The 16,016-nt window shown below is 39.5% G+C and overlaps 1 protein-coding gene across 3 annotated transcripts in view; it reads left to right on the top strand.

Annotated features, from left to right (window-relative positions):
- Nucleotides 1-139: 139 nt before the first annotated feature.
- Nucleotides 140-16,016, top strand: part of UBR1 (ubiquitin protein ligase E3 component n-recognin 1) — a 75,526-nt gene continuing 59,649 nt past the window's right edge. For 2 of the 3 annotated variants that reach the window (XM_055716253.1, XM_055716251.1), the window contains exons 1-3: nucleotides 140-290; nucleotides 12,031-12,287; nucleotides 14,395-14,473. In XM_055716253.1, the coding sequence (XP_055572228.1) occupies nucleotides 210-290; nucleotides 12,031-12,287; nucleotides 14,395-14,473 (417 nt within the window). In that variant the 5' untranslated portion in view covers nucleotides 140-209. The remainder of the gene's footprint in view (nucleotides 291-12,030; nucleotides 12,288-14,394; nucleotides 14,474-16,016) is intronic. The other variant, XM_055716252.1, reaches the window with a different exon arrangement.

The raw sequence follows: 16,016 nt of genomic DNA, 5'->3' as shown, positions 1-16,016 counted from the left end.
GCCCCCTCCGCCAGCCGCCCCGGTGCGCACGTCCCGCCCGCCGCCGCCTCTGCCCTCAGCCCGCGCCGAACCCGGCCCACGGAGCATGCGCGCGGGGCGGCCCAGGCGGCCGCGGGGGGTGGGCTGAGGAGGCGGCGCCGCGGCCGGGTGACGGCGGCCGCTCCTTCCGGGCGGTGACGTCGTCGCCGGCTGCGTCCCTCGCTCTCAAAATGGCGGACGGAGCTGACGGAGGGCCTCGAGCGGGAGCAGCGGGTGGCTGGCTCCCCGTGCAGCCCCAGGAGCGAGCCATGGTGAGGCTGTAGCCCGGCGCGGCGGCGCGGTTCTCTCTGCCCCCGCTCGGGGGCTGCCTGTGGGCTGCCCGCGCTGCGACCCCCGCCGCCCGGGCGAGCTTTTCCGGCCGCAGGGCGCCCCGCCGCTGGCGGCGGAGGGAGCCGGTGGGGCCGGGGCCGCCGCCTCCTCTTTGGCGGGGCTGCTGTACCGCCGCGCGCCGTTGTGCGCTCGCTCTTGGCGGCGGCACCCGCCGAGACGCGGCCGCGCGCCGTGGGGCCGGGACGACCGGGGCCGAGGGTGGGCGGCCCGCTCGCTGCTCCCCGGCAGGGCCCGGCCGCGCACCCGGCCGCTGCCCGCCCCTGGCCCCGGCGGCGCGGGCTGCCCCCGGCCCCGGTCGTCTGTGCGCGGGGAGCGGGTCCTGCCTTCAGCCCGGCGAGCCGCTGCCCGGCGGCCCGGGGGGACGCGGCTGGTCGCCAGCTCCCCGCAGCGTCACCCACCCCCTGTGCCGTGTCTTCGTTTGACCTCTGCGTTATTAAACGAGATCAAACTTAAGCAAGCCCTGTGCCCTTAAAACCTTACAGCATATACATGCATCTTTTATCCTTTTTCTGACCTTACGTTTCTTAATTAAACGTGATTTTACTGGGGGGGGGGAAGACTGAAGGCTAACAAATTATTGTTTTACAGAGTGCGAATGAAGCCACAAATAATGGAGTTTAGAAAGGGTGTAGATGGAGACGGTTGCTTGTTTGCTGAACAGAGTTACCCTCTCTTTTTCTTTTCTGTGAATTGCTTTAATCGTCTATGGATTTAATAGTACCTCACTGAACACATCTTGGTGTTGCATCTGTCCGGTGGTGGTAGGTAAGGGCCTGCTGTGCTTTCCTTCACAGCCTTGTAAAGTAATTGCTATGCTGCAAGCACTTTTGCTGGAGGAGTTTAAAACCCAGAAGCTGTCAGTTTAAGAGAGGGAGCCTGAATGTGTTTCAGAAACCTTACATTTTATGTTTTCCTGTTAGAACCTGAATGCATAGCATGGTTTTGAAGCTCTTTGACTATGGATGTTCAAAAGTCAAGCAGTGGCAAGCCTGTGCACCACTAAAAAAATAGGGGGATATCAATAGGAAAATGTTTACTCATAGATCTTTTCTCACAGGTTGCAGTGTTAAGCCAGAAACTTTATTCACTGTGCCTTTCCTGTCAGAATTATAAGGGAGTATACAAATCATGAGGTTGCAGTCTGCGACTACAGAGGCACTTCTAAAGTGAAGTATAATTCTGTGGCAGTAGCAGACCTATGTGTGGATTTTCTTTCTGTATTGCAAATGATTTAATTTTAAACTCGTGAAAACGTAATTCGATTGCTTTATAGCATCAAAAAATGCAACCTGAGTCAGGCAACTTCCTAAGCTTTGAGAGCCATGTCTAGGGTCAGAGAGGCACTGAGAATGATAGTTGCAATTGGCAGCAAAGCAATGTGATCAGCCTTTCGTTATTTGGGGACATAAGAAGCTGAGTTAGCCCAGGCAACCCATTAAACTGATAATAGTCATATTGTGAAAAACATAGGGGAAGACGTCAAAGAGATCTTCAGGTGCTTAAAGTTGATACTGATCCACTAAGTTGTCTTAATTTTTATGTGGTTTCAGCCAATTGAGAATCTCTGTGCCAAAATTATCATTATTCCAGGACAGGTGGGTGGCCGCCTAGGCGGCATTGTCTGCCATATACCCAAGCAAACTGCAGAAATTTTCATAGGGAGTATGAGGGGAGTGTATTACATCAAGGGAGAAGGGGAGCTAGGCGTCTGGGCTTAGGTGGTGTCCGATAGCATTCATGAAGTCAGGTTGCAAACCTAGCTATACTGATGCCAGAGAGCTGTAACCTGGAAGCAGTACTCCCAATTTATTGTTGTAGTAAAGATGGTACTAGTTAGGTGGAACTAACATATCCTGATTGCCTTATGTTTTCACTGTGCGCAGCTGGTTGGAATGTTCTTTCACTGTGGTGCTGGAATCGGGAAGTTGAGGGACTGTGGAGCAGAAACAACTGACTGAATGGAGTGAGATTTGGCGTTGGTGAACTTGTCAAATCTGTCTCTGTGTCAGCCCAGTCAGACTGACTCTCACTTTCCATCTCTGGCTTTGGGTGCTGTGCAGTACCACACCGTGACTAGTAAAAATTCTTAGAGTGCTGGCTGCATGATGCAGGATTACCTGAATGATTCTGCAGGAGCAGCACTGATTCTGAAATGGATGGTGATGATTTCGGTAGTAAACCTTTCAGCACGCAGTCCAACTCGGTGGTTTCTTCTGTGTGCTGAACTCCAGCTGTTTGAGTTCAATGACTGCAGTTGGAAATACCTGAGTTGACTGTTCACTGTATTAGTTGAAGTCATGTCCTGGCTCTGCCCTCTATTTACTGTAGTGGCTGTATGCTTCCTGAGCTGAACCGCCCTGAGAGAGGGAGGGCTGAATTTGGGGTGTACTGGCACTGACCTAGTAATAAACTTCTCTACCAAACTTTTACTTTCTTTCTTTCCCAATGGCATCTTAAGTTTGCTTGGCTGATTGGTGGGCTGGACTTGGCTTGTCTAGTAGTTGGCTAGCAGGCATTGCTGGTGGCCTAATAAAAGCCTGCTTAGCAGGCTGGATCCATCCCTTTAGTTGGTTGTCCATCTGTATTCTAAACAAATTCCAGTTTGACTTCTGCCTGCTTTGCTGGCTGGTATCTGGAATATACGAGCAAGGTTTAGATATTAAAACATTTCAAAGATTTTAGTTTATACTAAATCTTCAAATTTTGACATATATGTACCTTCTCCTTTATAATTGTGAGGAAAAGGGATTCTTTTTCAGAATTACTGTCTTGTCATCAGTCAGTATGTCTATAAAAATGTATAGATGTAAGTGGGGTACTGGTGTTTAAGAAGAGAGGAGCTTCATAATGAGGAAATTGCCTTTAAAGGCAGGAAAATAACTGTATTTTGATTTTTTTTTAATCTCAGAAAGCAAAACGATGCAGGTACTTGTGTATTCTAAAGTATTTCAGATCTTGTGTTGTGTGTCATTCAATGCTATTGCATAGTTGAAGAAATGCACATGAGGAGCCTTGCTTCTGTAGTTGTATTGTAATCAAGCAGTAATATGGAGGGGATACTCATATACAGGTTATTTATTGAAATTTATGAAATTGGAGCCAGGCATCTTATTTTGGAGTTGCAGTGACTTCTGCCAGTTTTAAATCTAATCTCTCCTAAACTGAATTAACCTGGTTAGACCAGATGATAGTCCACATAATTTTATATCAGATTATGTTAAGCTAAATTAGTTTAAAACTTCATCTTTAGGTAAACCAGCATGTTCTTTTGTGTAAATAAGTCCTAAACAGCATATAGTCAAAGCCGCTGTTTTTAGAGCAGTGCAGTGTATTAGCAGAACAGTGTATTCTGTGCACTTGTATTAGTGTCCAAGAAGTGGAGTCTGTGAAGTTGCAACAGGTAACTTGAGCATCGCCTGCTTGCGTCCTTACTATTTAGCACTACCAAAATGCTTTTATTTTGTCAACGGCATTGGGCAGTGCTGTGTCTTCTCCTTCCTTGTCTGCTTTCATGTTTACTCATAAGTCTTGGTAATTTTTGTTGCTTTGTAAGCTTTGGTTAGTGCAGGAGTAATCTGTCATTTTGAAGGTATCTTTGCTCAGGTCTGCATAAAGCACACAAATTTTGGTTGCTGTAATTCTGCTATAATACTGTTACAGTGCTGCAAGAGGTATGTGACTCCAGGAGAATGTAGCTGCAAGTGGATGTCCCTGATAGCATGCAGCTGTTTAGGTGGTTCCTAGATCCCAGAGCAGTAGGCAATCAAGGGAAAAACAGGCTGGTTTTGGTGTACAGGGGAAAGCATTTGGGAGATGCTGAGTGAGTGCTAAATACAGATAGATATACCTGAATTTTATTACACATTCATTTTTGCAGAATTAGACTATGAATACGATGGATCTTAAAATTAATGGTAATTGGAAAATTGGGTGGTTGTAAGACAAGTTGGAGTACGCAGGAATTAATACAAAAACCTAGTGGGTTTTTTGTTTTCCCCAAACATAACTGTACCAAATTAATTAATTACTACTTTATAAATATCCACTGTAGTTGCCATTTCTGAAGTGCAGTGTGCTGTGAAGAAATTTGATAGATATTCAAGGGTAGGAGAACATGGAATAGACGTTAAGGATCAGACAATGAGAGAATCAGATTCTTTCTTTTGTTCCTCTGGAAACAAAAAGGATCTGTTGAATAGTCAGAACTTTAAGAAAAAGTTTGATTTTTAAAATCTCAAAGACTACAAATAACTCTGCAAAGATGATAATTTTGTTATTTTTCTAGGGAGAATAGCTCCCCCCCAATGTATTTTGCACAATGTTTTGTTTAATTGTGTGATACTGAAATCCTGTTTCCACTGTTAATGGTACATTGCGGTCTACCTTATGCTTGTTTGACCAAAAATTTTGGAACATGAAAGGTGTTTAGATTGCAGTGCCTTGAAGACTTGGGAATTAATTCTAGAATTTCTGGCTACTTTGTTTTGCCTGTTGAACCTACTTAGTAGTATCCTGCTAACTTTGTAGCATATTTAGACTAGAGTGCCTAGTTGGTAGACAGTATGATAGAGATACCTTCAGCATGGTAGGGAGAGAACTATGGGCTATGCTTTTACTTAAGGTGTCTCCTTGGGCACCTGATTGCATTCAGGCACTTACCCTCATAAACTGAAGCTGCACTCTTGTGTTTTGGAGATGACTGTGATTTAAAACTGACGTCTGACCCCATGGTTTCAAAAAAGTTGAACAGCCTTGCTCTCTGTGTTGTTTACCCTGAAGCTGACATTAGTTCTAGCTGTCCAGCAGCCGAAAGGGTAACCAGTGGTGTTGGTGGTTACTTTTGCTTCTCTGATTGTCACTGGTTTGCTCTGGTTCAGCTAAATTGGCAGTTGTTGAAGACTACTGGAATCAAGGTAGATTTCTACTGTAGTCAAAGCTTTAGTTGTCTGCGCTGCTGTTATGAGTCTCATTCCCATTGGGCAAACACCTGCATCATTAAAGCATCTTTTAACATTAATTGGCACCCTGCTTTGACTTGGGGGCCAAAGTTTAAATGAATGTAGAGATCAAACAGTTCTTTCATGTCTTCAGGTCAGAGTTGATGTTTTGTTAGGACAATGTTAGGCAGTCTTGAATGTTACCCATGTTTTGCCAATAGAAAATAACTTTTGAAACCAAACTTGCTTCTTTCGGTGTAATTACAGATATCCAGAGCAGACTGAATTTTGGTACATGGCTGGTTCCCAGCCATGTTATATGAAGGAGCCATGTGATTGACCTGTCAGAGAACAGGTATTTCATGATTGAGTTCTAAATGGTCATTTTTTTTTTTAGATTAGCTTAGATTCTTTACTAAAACATTAGCTTTATTTTGTTAGAGAATGTGAAACACATCATGAACAGCTACATAGTGCTTCTGTGACAAAAACTAGAGGAGTTTCCATTTTAACTCCCTGAACTGTGCCCTTCCTGAGATAGTAAAATTTATGCTCCTGAAAAAATCATTTTGATTTATGGCAGGGAAGAGCAAATATGCTAATTAATTTCTAGTGCTGATTTCTGAAACCTCTTCTTTGGGGAATATAAATCTTTGAGGTTGAAATACATTGCCTTATCTCCTTGTTACTTTTACTAAAAATAATGCCTAGGTGTTCTGTACTTCAGTTGGATCTTATTTTCAGTGCATTAGAAAACTGATATTTTTAAACCAAATTAAACAGAAGGGAAAATTGAACTAAAAATTTAAAAGCAGAACTGCATATGGAAATGTTAGTTCAAGAATCTTTTGGAGTTTGCTTTCTAAAGAATTTTTAAGTGTTCTGTATAGTTACCAAAGAACTACTGTGTGGTTATCCTTTTAAAATGTCTTTTATAGTTGCTCAATTGCATAGATAATATCAGAATAAAAATTTTCTGTGATCTGTTGTCCTGCTAATCTCTGATTAACTAGTAACATTAGAGCAAAGGTGCATTGGAGCAAAGCAGCCTTTTGGATTTGGTATTTGTTGAATGGCACCTGCTTGAAATCAGTTGTCCCCCCAGCATTTTATGTATTTACTTCTAAAACCCTGCTTCTATCTGCTGTTTTGACAGGCAGCTGGTATTGCCATCTCGTGCTTGACAGATTTGTCATGTACAAACTTAAAAGTTTTTTTTTACTACTACTTTAAATTGGAATATTGGGCCAGATAAAGGTTTTAGTTTGTGCTGCTGGCAGTGCCTATTCCTTCATAATTTGTTATTTAATGTGTATAAATATTAATATTCCTTCTTTCACTGATTGCATCAAAACTATATTTTTAGATATAGAAAAATTTATATGGTCCCATTTGCACTAAAAGATCAGTGTGTTAATCAGTGCAGTTGAAGTAGAGCTGCCTTTTATAATATTGCCTAATACAAAGTGTTAGTTTGAAAAGACTTCAGAATTCAGACAGAGCTGTGCTTAGAATGTAAATCAAAAACTTGTCATGGAAGGTGGTGGCTACTGAATTAATGTATGTAATAAACCTGTTGCAATGATAAAGAAATTCTGTCACAGTGGTAAGAAATCTCATTTGATGCTTGATCTATAAGTGAAAAGGGAATTGAAAGAGTTTGTTCACTTTTCTTTTTCTTTATATGCTTTACTTAGCTCTCATTCCTATTATTATTTGCAGTATTCACAAATGAATGCATATGTGAATGACAAAATTGGATATAGATACATTGGATATATGTGACAGATATTTTGGCTTTTTCATAGCAGTATTTGTGGGGAAATATTCTTCATCTTCTCTGACCTTTTCTGATGTGATGCTTGTTTAAAGGGTTTGGAAAAAGTTTATAAGCTGTCTTCTTAGATGTAGTAGAAAACTGTGTGTTTGGTTGGAATTGACTTGGGATGATCTGGGCATGCTTACACATGAGAAGGAATATTGATAGTCTGATCCCACAAAGAAACACACGTTTCCATGCAAGATAAGAGACTATCTCCTGCTCTTTCTCAAGTGGTATTGCAAGGTACCGCTCTTAAAGATTACAGACTACTGCCTTTGTTATACATAACTAATCAAATGGTTGGGACAGAATGGTTGCTGTCTCTGCTCTTTTGACAAAACTGCTTATGCTTGAGAAACATAGCTTTACAGCTCCTCTTCATTCCCTTCGTGTAGTTTGAGAATTATTGTAATCTTAAAAAAAGGAGAATGTGACAGGAATCTGTGATTAAAGGAGGAAAAGAGGTGGGGCTGGAGAAGGTTAGAGATACTAAATGTAAAAGAAAAGAGGCAATACGTGTCTTTGATGCATGCTCTTCACTAGTGTCAGTTTCCCAAGTGTCACTTTTGCCTGTCGTTTTAGATGCCTGGCAATGCCCACCGACATGGGGTGGATGTTGCTCCCTCGGCAGCACGGGTGGTGGTGTGCTGCTGCTGTGATTACTCCCTCAGCTCACTGGTCATTGTGGCGGTTTTTTTTCTGGACCATGCATATGTCTGTATGGTCATTCTTCAGTTAACTTTTAATAAAAATGAGAAAATGACCAAAAATCCAATTAAAAGAACATTACTAAGATTGCTAATATAGATAGTCAAAAGCTGAGAAATTTCAGAATTCAAATTTGAGGTGAAGCCTTAATTTACTCCAAATGTATGTGGAGGTGATATTTTTTCTAAATTCGGTAATTTTTGGTTTGCAGCCTAAAAATACTTTGCAGTGGAATAATGGCAGTTGGAGTGGAGTGTGTTCAGGTCTGCTTCGTCTGGACTTTCCTCTGTTGCAGTGTACTGGGCTGTGAGCACTGGGGGGCTGTGGAGAGCCAGTCAATGGTAGCATTTTAGTTACGTGATAATGTTTTTATCTTAATGGTGTTATCTTATGACCTCTGCCTCTTTCAGTACCTATTTCAAATTTATTCTTGAGTGGAGTCAAATCTGGAAAATTACTTTTCTGTGGGGCTTACTTGTAGAAGAAATTGGAATTTTAATAGGGATTGAGAAAGAAACAGTATTTCCCCTGGTGAAGGCATTTGAATCACAGGATGTTTAGGGCTGGAAGGGACCTCTGGAGGTCATCCTGTCCAAACTCCCTGCTCAAGCAGGGTCATCTAGAACAAGTTGCCCAGATCCGTGTCCCATTGGCTTTTGAGTATGTCCAAGGATGACACCTCCACAGCCTCTTGGGGCAGCCTGTGCCGGCGCTGGGCTGAAAGCTGCAGTGCAAGCCCCCTGTCTGTACTTGCAGCTGTCTTGTACAGCTCCTGGGCTTTTCTAGACTCGCAGCCTATCCCGTGCGTAGGATGGTTGGAACTTCATCGATGGTCATCAATGACCAGTTGATGATGATGCAGTAATTTCCTCTTCACCAGTCAGTATATGATCAGCAAAGGAAAACTAACAATTTAATTTTTTATGTTTTTTTGTATCTGTAGCACCTAAGGACTTGACAGATGTGTGCTTAGGTAAAGGAGTGTTCATCAAAGTATTCAAACCTGAGTTTCAGTATGTGTGCGCAAAGGGACCAAGCTAGCATTGGACAGTCAATCTGAGCTTAGGGGTGTGCTTTATTTGGCAGCTTCTGTATTTTTTCATGGGTTTGTGCCTAGTTTTATACAGTAGAATATAGCATACTAAACAGATTTTGATGCAAGGAATAAATTACTTCTTGGAGACACAGAGGGTATGGGATAGATCTGAAGTTTAGCCTCGGGCAGCTTTTAGAAAGAAGAAAAAGAATATTCTTCTTGTGAATATAATGGGTATTTCCTGGGTAGCGTATAGGTTGGAGATGTAATTTAGTGTGTTTACCAGAAGACAGCCAGCCTGCTTGAGAAAGTTTTCTCTCTTCCCTTTTTCCCTCTCGTTCCCTATGTCCTGTCATCCCTCCTCTGAACAGCATTTAAATAGAATTAAAAGCTTTGCACAGGAATGCTTGAAATGTTTGTGAATTAGACTGTATGAGAACCCATTCTACACTTCTGGCAGATTTTAAGGAAAGCTCAGCCTTGTGTTTCTTAAAGCTATGATGCGCTCTGTTCCAACAACGCAGAAGCTAAATTTACACCATCCTTCGGGAATAGAGCTTACCAAGATAGAAGAGCTACAGACTGGGATTCTCTTGTGCTTTGCTAAGGGATCACTTACCACGCACCCCATGTGAACAAATACAGTAACCAAATTGGGAAGGGAACTTGCTAAAGCCATAGTGCAGTATAGGTAAATTAAAACAAAAACTAAAAAACAAATTAGAGGAGGGAACTTGTTTAAGGAGGAACATTAGATTATGGAGTTTCATCGTTACAGGAATAATTTACTTCTGCTCATTTTAAATCAGACATATAAAAATAGAGACGTGATCAAGGAATTAAGTTTTCAGTTAAATTTAACAGTATGGTATCTTTCTGAGAACCCCCAGCTAAGTGTGATATTTTTCTTCTTTAAGTGTTGTTATGCAAGTATGTGATAAATTAGGATTTCATTTTCGGTTGCTTTTTAAAATTTGGTGTCTCTTGCCCCAGGTAAGCATAATTTTTATTTTAAAAAATGTTGCTAGGTAGTTGAAAAAAATTGAACAACTTAATTGAAAAGGCACTCAGCTAATTTGTGTCCTTTCGTTTAGTTCCTTTAGCACTGTGAATATGTGAAAATAAATAGGTACCTATATATATGAGTGCATATCTGTATATGTATACAGAATGCATATGTATTACATGCATGTGTATGCTAAAGTTTTTATGACCAATATGATGGTCACAGTCATGCTTACTGTTCAAGTAATAAATCTGTTCTCGATCTAGAATTTTTATTAGAATTGGCATTTAAATAAGTGGTTCCCTTCACTTCATGGATGGATATGTAAGGATGGATTGAATGCTTTGTGATTCTAGAAATCTGATTAGACTGGTCAACTTGCCCTTATAAAGTGAGGATATTCTAGGATGATTTGAGGACAAATTTGCTCTTCTGCTTTAACATATTATTCATGACTTTTCTTTTCCATCAGTGTCTGCCATGCATTTTTTCCATAACTTTGAGCTCATGGATCACCATGATAAATGAAGTAATGGACTACCTAAGGGTAATGCTAAGGAAAATTGGTGGGTAAAATACCAGTAGAAGCCTTGGGCTAAACCTAAACATATTAGTTTAGCACTACAGAAGTGTAGTGTCTTGTTAAAGCCATGAAGAAAGTGTTTAGAGGGACTACAACCTGGAACAAATCTCCTTAAACAGATTAGTTTTGGGCAATGGATGTTATTGTTAATCTAGGCTGTTGCAACATTGTATCTCATTTCCATTTCTTCTGTTTAGGTTTTGTATGTAGACAGTTTTTTGTGGTTGGTTGTTAGATAGACATGCCGTTTTTCAGAAAACAAATATGCAGTTTCTACAGGTTGTTTGCAGATCTGGCTTTCAGAGTACCTGGGATTGCAGCACTTCGGACTGCATATATTCCGGATGAATTTCCTTTTTTGGAGAACTGTTCTGATCTAGGTGGTAAACTAGGGAGCTGTAACCTTATAGATCTATTATTTAATCCCTTAGCTCTGTTGATTTGGGGGATGGGGGGGTGGGCAATCCAATGGTTTGATTGATGTAGTTTTCATTTTAATTAAGAAACTGGGGTATTTTTTGCCTTTCACATAAGATGATGTGCAGTTTCATCGTTCAAAAAAATTGAATAGTCTGCTTCATTGAGCCTTCTCTCAATCAGAATTCTTTGGGTGATTGCTTTGCTTATTTTCTGCTTGCTGGCCTAAAGGAAATTCCTTTTACAGCTATTTGTGAACCTGCATACATAGTTTTTTCTTGAAAAATTAATTTTGGGGTGTTAATGTTGTGTATGAAAGGATGTTGTCTTTAAGAGCCTTGATGGGTACAATTGTTACCTGATTTGCAGTGGGGAAAAACATGGTATTTTGAAGTAATGGGACGAATGTGAAGGAAATAATTCAGACTTGAAGGACAGAAATAGAACAGTTGGAGAGAACTGTTCTGAAACTAGAGTAGTTAAAAGTAGAATTAGGGACTTAAATTAAGAAGACTTAGAACCTCAAGTCAAAACACGAGTACTTTCTTTAATTGTCTTATAAATATAAAATTGCATTTTAGTCTGGTTTCCCAAGGGCATTAGGCTTACATAATCAGTTGGGGTTTTTTTCCCCTCAGTAGCTAGTCAACACTGACGACCAGTTTCAACAAGGCTTTACTGAAGTGTAACATTTTCAAAGACCTTTCAGTTGCTGCACGTTTTTTGATTATCAGGAGGCTAAGGAATGAATCCCAAACTTATTTCCCAGCTAAGACACAGAAACCTGCTGTTGCTTTTTCCATTTGTTGGCAGCTGAACAGACATCAAGATTTGTATATTCACTGACCTGTTGGCAAGCATGTAGTTGAAAATGAATTAGTGCATGCATTGCTCTACAGTAGCATACTTGCCAACTCTTGCCTCAGAGTGTTTTACTAGAAGACTTCAAGGTAACAGAGGTTACTGTGGTGGGTACTGAAAGGAAAATAGCAAAGAAATCCTGGGAAAACATGATTTCTTGGGTTTTATTGCTTGCAGAACTGACTTGTGATGTGGAAAAGAATTCTGGATTCATAGAAAAAGTGCTTAATGTTATTTTCTTTTTATTTATCTAGTAATTTATGTTTATCCATGCGTGTGTTTTTCTTGCAGTGGTATGATGAAAGATTCAACTTCCAAGCTACATTTTTACAGTGCTTGGCAAAACATGTGCCAAATATTTACTCAGCTGAAATGGACCCCTTGCTGGAGAAACAAGAAGAAATGGTCCAGGCAGCAATATTATACCCCTTGGAATGTTATTTGTTTGGGGAAGACCCAGATATATTCCTGGAGAAACTACAACAGAGTGGAACCTCCCAGCTCTGTGGGAAAGTGTTCAAAGGAGGGGAGACAACTTACTCTTGCAGGTAAGAATGAAGGTATGTTATCATGAATGTTCCCCATGTGAGATAAGTGGTTTAATAAAATCAGTTGCACTGCTAACTAGTAATTTCTTGCGTCATGGTAGGTCTTTACTTAAATGACAGTGGCATTTGCTTCACATTTCAAACCACTTCACAGTGAGGGAAATTGCATATGAAAAGCGGGCTCTGACAGAGAAATGGGAAAGAATGTGGAAAGGATACTAAAGGTGCTGAAAGCCATTCGTTAAAAGTATTGGATGATAGGGTATGAGTATGGGGTCTTGACCTGACCTGAGCGAGAACAGGCATAAAAATCTGCGCGCTGTACAGGGCTCACCCTTTCAAAGTCTGAAACGGAGTCCAGCATTTCTGAGCATCATTGGTCCTTTGCTTAAGCAATAGGTGTGTGACTAATGGTCATTTTTTCACCTTCTTTCTCATCCTGGAATATATGAAAGATGGCATTCCATTGATTTGATTAAAATTATTTTATTAATTATGATTAATACAAATATATTAATTAATATGAATAATATATTGATACTAGAAAGCCGGAGGTCTCTGGTGGACGTAAAGACTGCAATAATTAGCATTAATATGATACTGTTGTCATAGTTTATTGTACTTTCAGTTTATCTTAGAAGCCTAGAAAAATTCATCAGAAATACTGAAAGAATATTGTTAGGAATGATTAATTTTATTATGGCTAAAATACCCAGCCCTTAGAATTTAGGAAGTGTCGAAGTGAAAGCTCTATGTAAACTTTGTTTATGAATCACACTGTAAGGTTTTAATCCATCACATACTCTTCAGCTTTTCCTAGGAATGAATTAGTGTTGTATATGAAAGGAGAATGGTCTTTGAGGAAATCCTTATGTGTTTGCTAAAAGGTATATAGCAAATGCAGCATTGGACTCTACAAAGGAAAAGGATGGTCAAGGCAGTTCAGTGCTGCTGTAACAGCAATAACTCTGTTTCTGCCTCTGCAGAGTTCTTATATGGTAGCAGGCAAAAAGGCTAAGTTATGTATCTCAGAGGTGGTCACTTTTTCTTATTTTTTTGAGTTCCTTTCTTGCAAAAATGTGGCAGTATTTGTACAAAATGCTGTACTTAACTACTGCAACTGAAGTTAATATGAGTTTGCTTTAGGCTTCTAAAATGCTGAAAATAATAGATACTCTGAAATATTAAAATCGGAGTGCCTTGAATTGGCCATTCAAATCTAGCAGGCACTTCTGGCTTATTTTTTCTTTTAATTCACTTTGCAGTAGATTTATGGTAATAAATGAATGTTAGTTAAGTATTAAATTATTGTAATGATGATGATCATCTAAAGGTTTAAAGAAAATTTATTCTGTAATCATAATTACCATACTATTTTATTCATATTGTAAAGAAGGCTTGAACTAAATATTGAATGAGGGTGTGAAACAAACTTCATATATTGTCATGGAACGCTTGTCATCGACATTTTGCATAGAATGAAACAGCATTTAAAGCAAGAAGAGTGACCATGTTTTAGGGAAAAAAAGGCAATGTAAAAAAGCTTATGTTTGGAGCATGGGGAGGGGGAAGAATTAATTGCCCATGAGTGTAATTCTGGATTTTCAGATACTTGAGAGCATGACTGAAACTGTTAAAATTAAATTTTAAAATGTATATATTCTTTGGCTCATTTAATAAAGTAATTATCTTTAGACTTTGACTTTTAACTGTTTTGAAAGTTACAAACATAACCTAGCAGAAGTGTAACAAAAGTTTCATTAGCAAACTGGCTACAGTTGTTGGAAACAATAATAAAGGTTACTTCAGAGTCATCATGGTTTTTAATAGCTGCTGATTCTTAGCAAGAGAGAAGTATGTTAGCAACAAGTTTTGAAAGTGGAAATCAGGCATGTTTCTGATAGAATCTGATATAACAGGTTCAAGTACATGGTTCAAGCCTAACAAGATAAGCTTTCATCTTCTTTCTGTGATGTGGAGTAGCCAATGTTTTTGTAATTTGAATCTGTTAATCTCTATTCTTATTTTCAGAGTAGCATTTTCTTTTGTGCATGAAAATTCTGTGTGTTTGTTTGAGAAAGTTTTCCAGTTACCATCTTTGTTGCAGAGACTGTGCAGTTGATCCAACTTGTGTACTCTGTATGGACTGCTTCCAGAATAGCATTCACAAGAACCACCGGTACAAGGTAGAAAAATCTTAGATTAAGAAATTGTACTTTTAGCTTTAGAGAAGAATTTTTGAGGATATAATAAACTGCATATAAACCATATAGTAATTTTTATTTCAAAACATAAAATCTGGGATTAGTTATTTATCTGTTTCTCAAGTTTCTAACTATGAAAAGCCTCTTTTAAGAATAATAACTTTCTAATTCAAGAACCAATGGGTAAGAAAGTGTTTATGAATGCATACGTTGTTACTCTGGCAATATCACAGAAGCGTATGTCAGAGCAAAAAGCTGTGACTGAAAATGACGGTCATGTCCTGAGTCCCAGTCAGTACTCTTTGGAAATTTAGAATGAGAAGGGCCATTACTTCAGCACTTTCATCACTGATGAAGTCTCTGTGTTTCTACTCTGTTCTTCCATTTAGATTTCTGTAAACTACTTTGTGCTTAGTGTGGACTATGATACAGTTAAAACAAATGTTAAGCATCAGTTTTTTTGAGGAGATTGTTCTAGAATTGGATCATCTCTTTCTGATAACCTTTTGATTCTCTTTAATCCAAATCTATGTTATCTTTGAGAGATACTCATGCTTTAATTAAAGAAGGATCTTTTAAATATTCTTAGCTAGCTCATTGCCTAAACTGTCATCTACTATTTCCTTCCCAGGCCCCCTTTTTTGCTCGCCCTCTTCACTGGGCACTCTGTAATTTCAACAGCCTTGGAAGCAGAAATGGAAAATGATACATTCTCATTTTCAAAGCTGGTCTAATTCTGCCTGCTGCAAGAGGCAAGAAAATATACAGAAGCATCATGTATTCAAATCGATTGTCTTTCATGAGCAAAAAGTGGGCTAGATGTTTTTTCAGCTATTCCTTCTATTCATTGACATGACATCCATTGAAGAGATTTGACTTGTATTATCAGTTAGTCATAAATCCCCTTCAGGCTGGTATGTTTCAATGAGAGACAGTTTTGAAGAAGAACCTAGCATTCTCAACATTAACTGGGACTGAAATACTATATTCTGCCCCTCTGTATGAGACCTTGTATACTGATCTGAAAATGTATTGTAAATATTGATTCAAAGATGCCCAAAACTACTTGGATAATGCAAATATAACTTCCATATACACATGCACGTGCGCACACTTCACAGAGGTAGGGTGAAAACTAGAGGAAATAGTAGCGATTACAGAGCAATTTGGGATCACGGCTGGGCTGAGAAGCTGGTGTCCTTTCCCTTTTCAGTAACTTCTTCAGGCAAAACACCAGCCATGGAAATAGGTGGTCAGATGGGAGCAGATTTACTGCATTTCCCTTTTAAAGATGCAGCCTAAATAATACAGATTATGCTTTTTATAGATCCGTAGAATATCTGGAAGGGACCTAAGGAGGTCACGTAGTCCAACCTCCTGCTTGAAGTACGTCTAATTAGATCAGGTTATTCTAAAATGTTTCAAGTAAATAACAAATTTTTTAAAGTCTTTTTATTGGGTCATTTTAGTGTTTTTATAATTATTTTAGGATTGAGAATTTAGAGTAAGCTGAAGATAATTATTT

This window comes from Falco cherrug, chromosome 7, assembly GCF_023634085.1.
Source record: "Falco cherrug isolate bFalChe1 chromosome 7, bFalChe1.pri, whole genome shotgun sequence".
NCBI classification, from domain to species: domain Eukaryota; kingdom Metazoa; phylum Chordata; class Aves; order Falconiformes; family Falconidae; genus Falco; species Falco cherrug.
The sequence above is the reverse complement of the archived record's forward strand: the minus strand, read 5'-3'. Positions and strand labels throughout refer to the sequence as shown.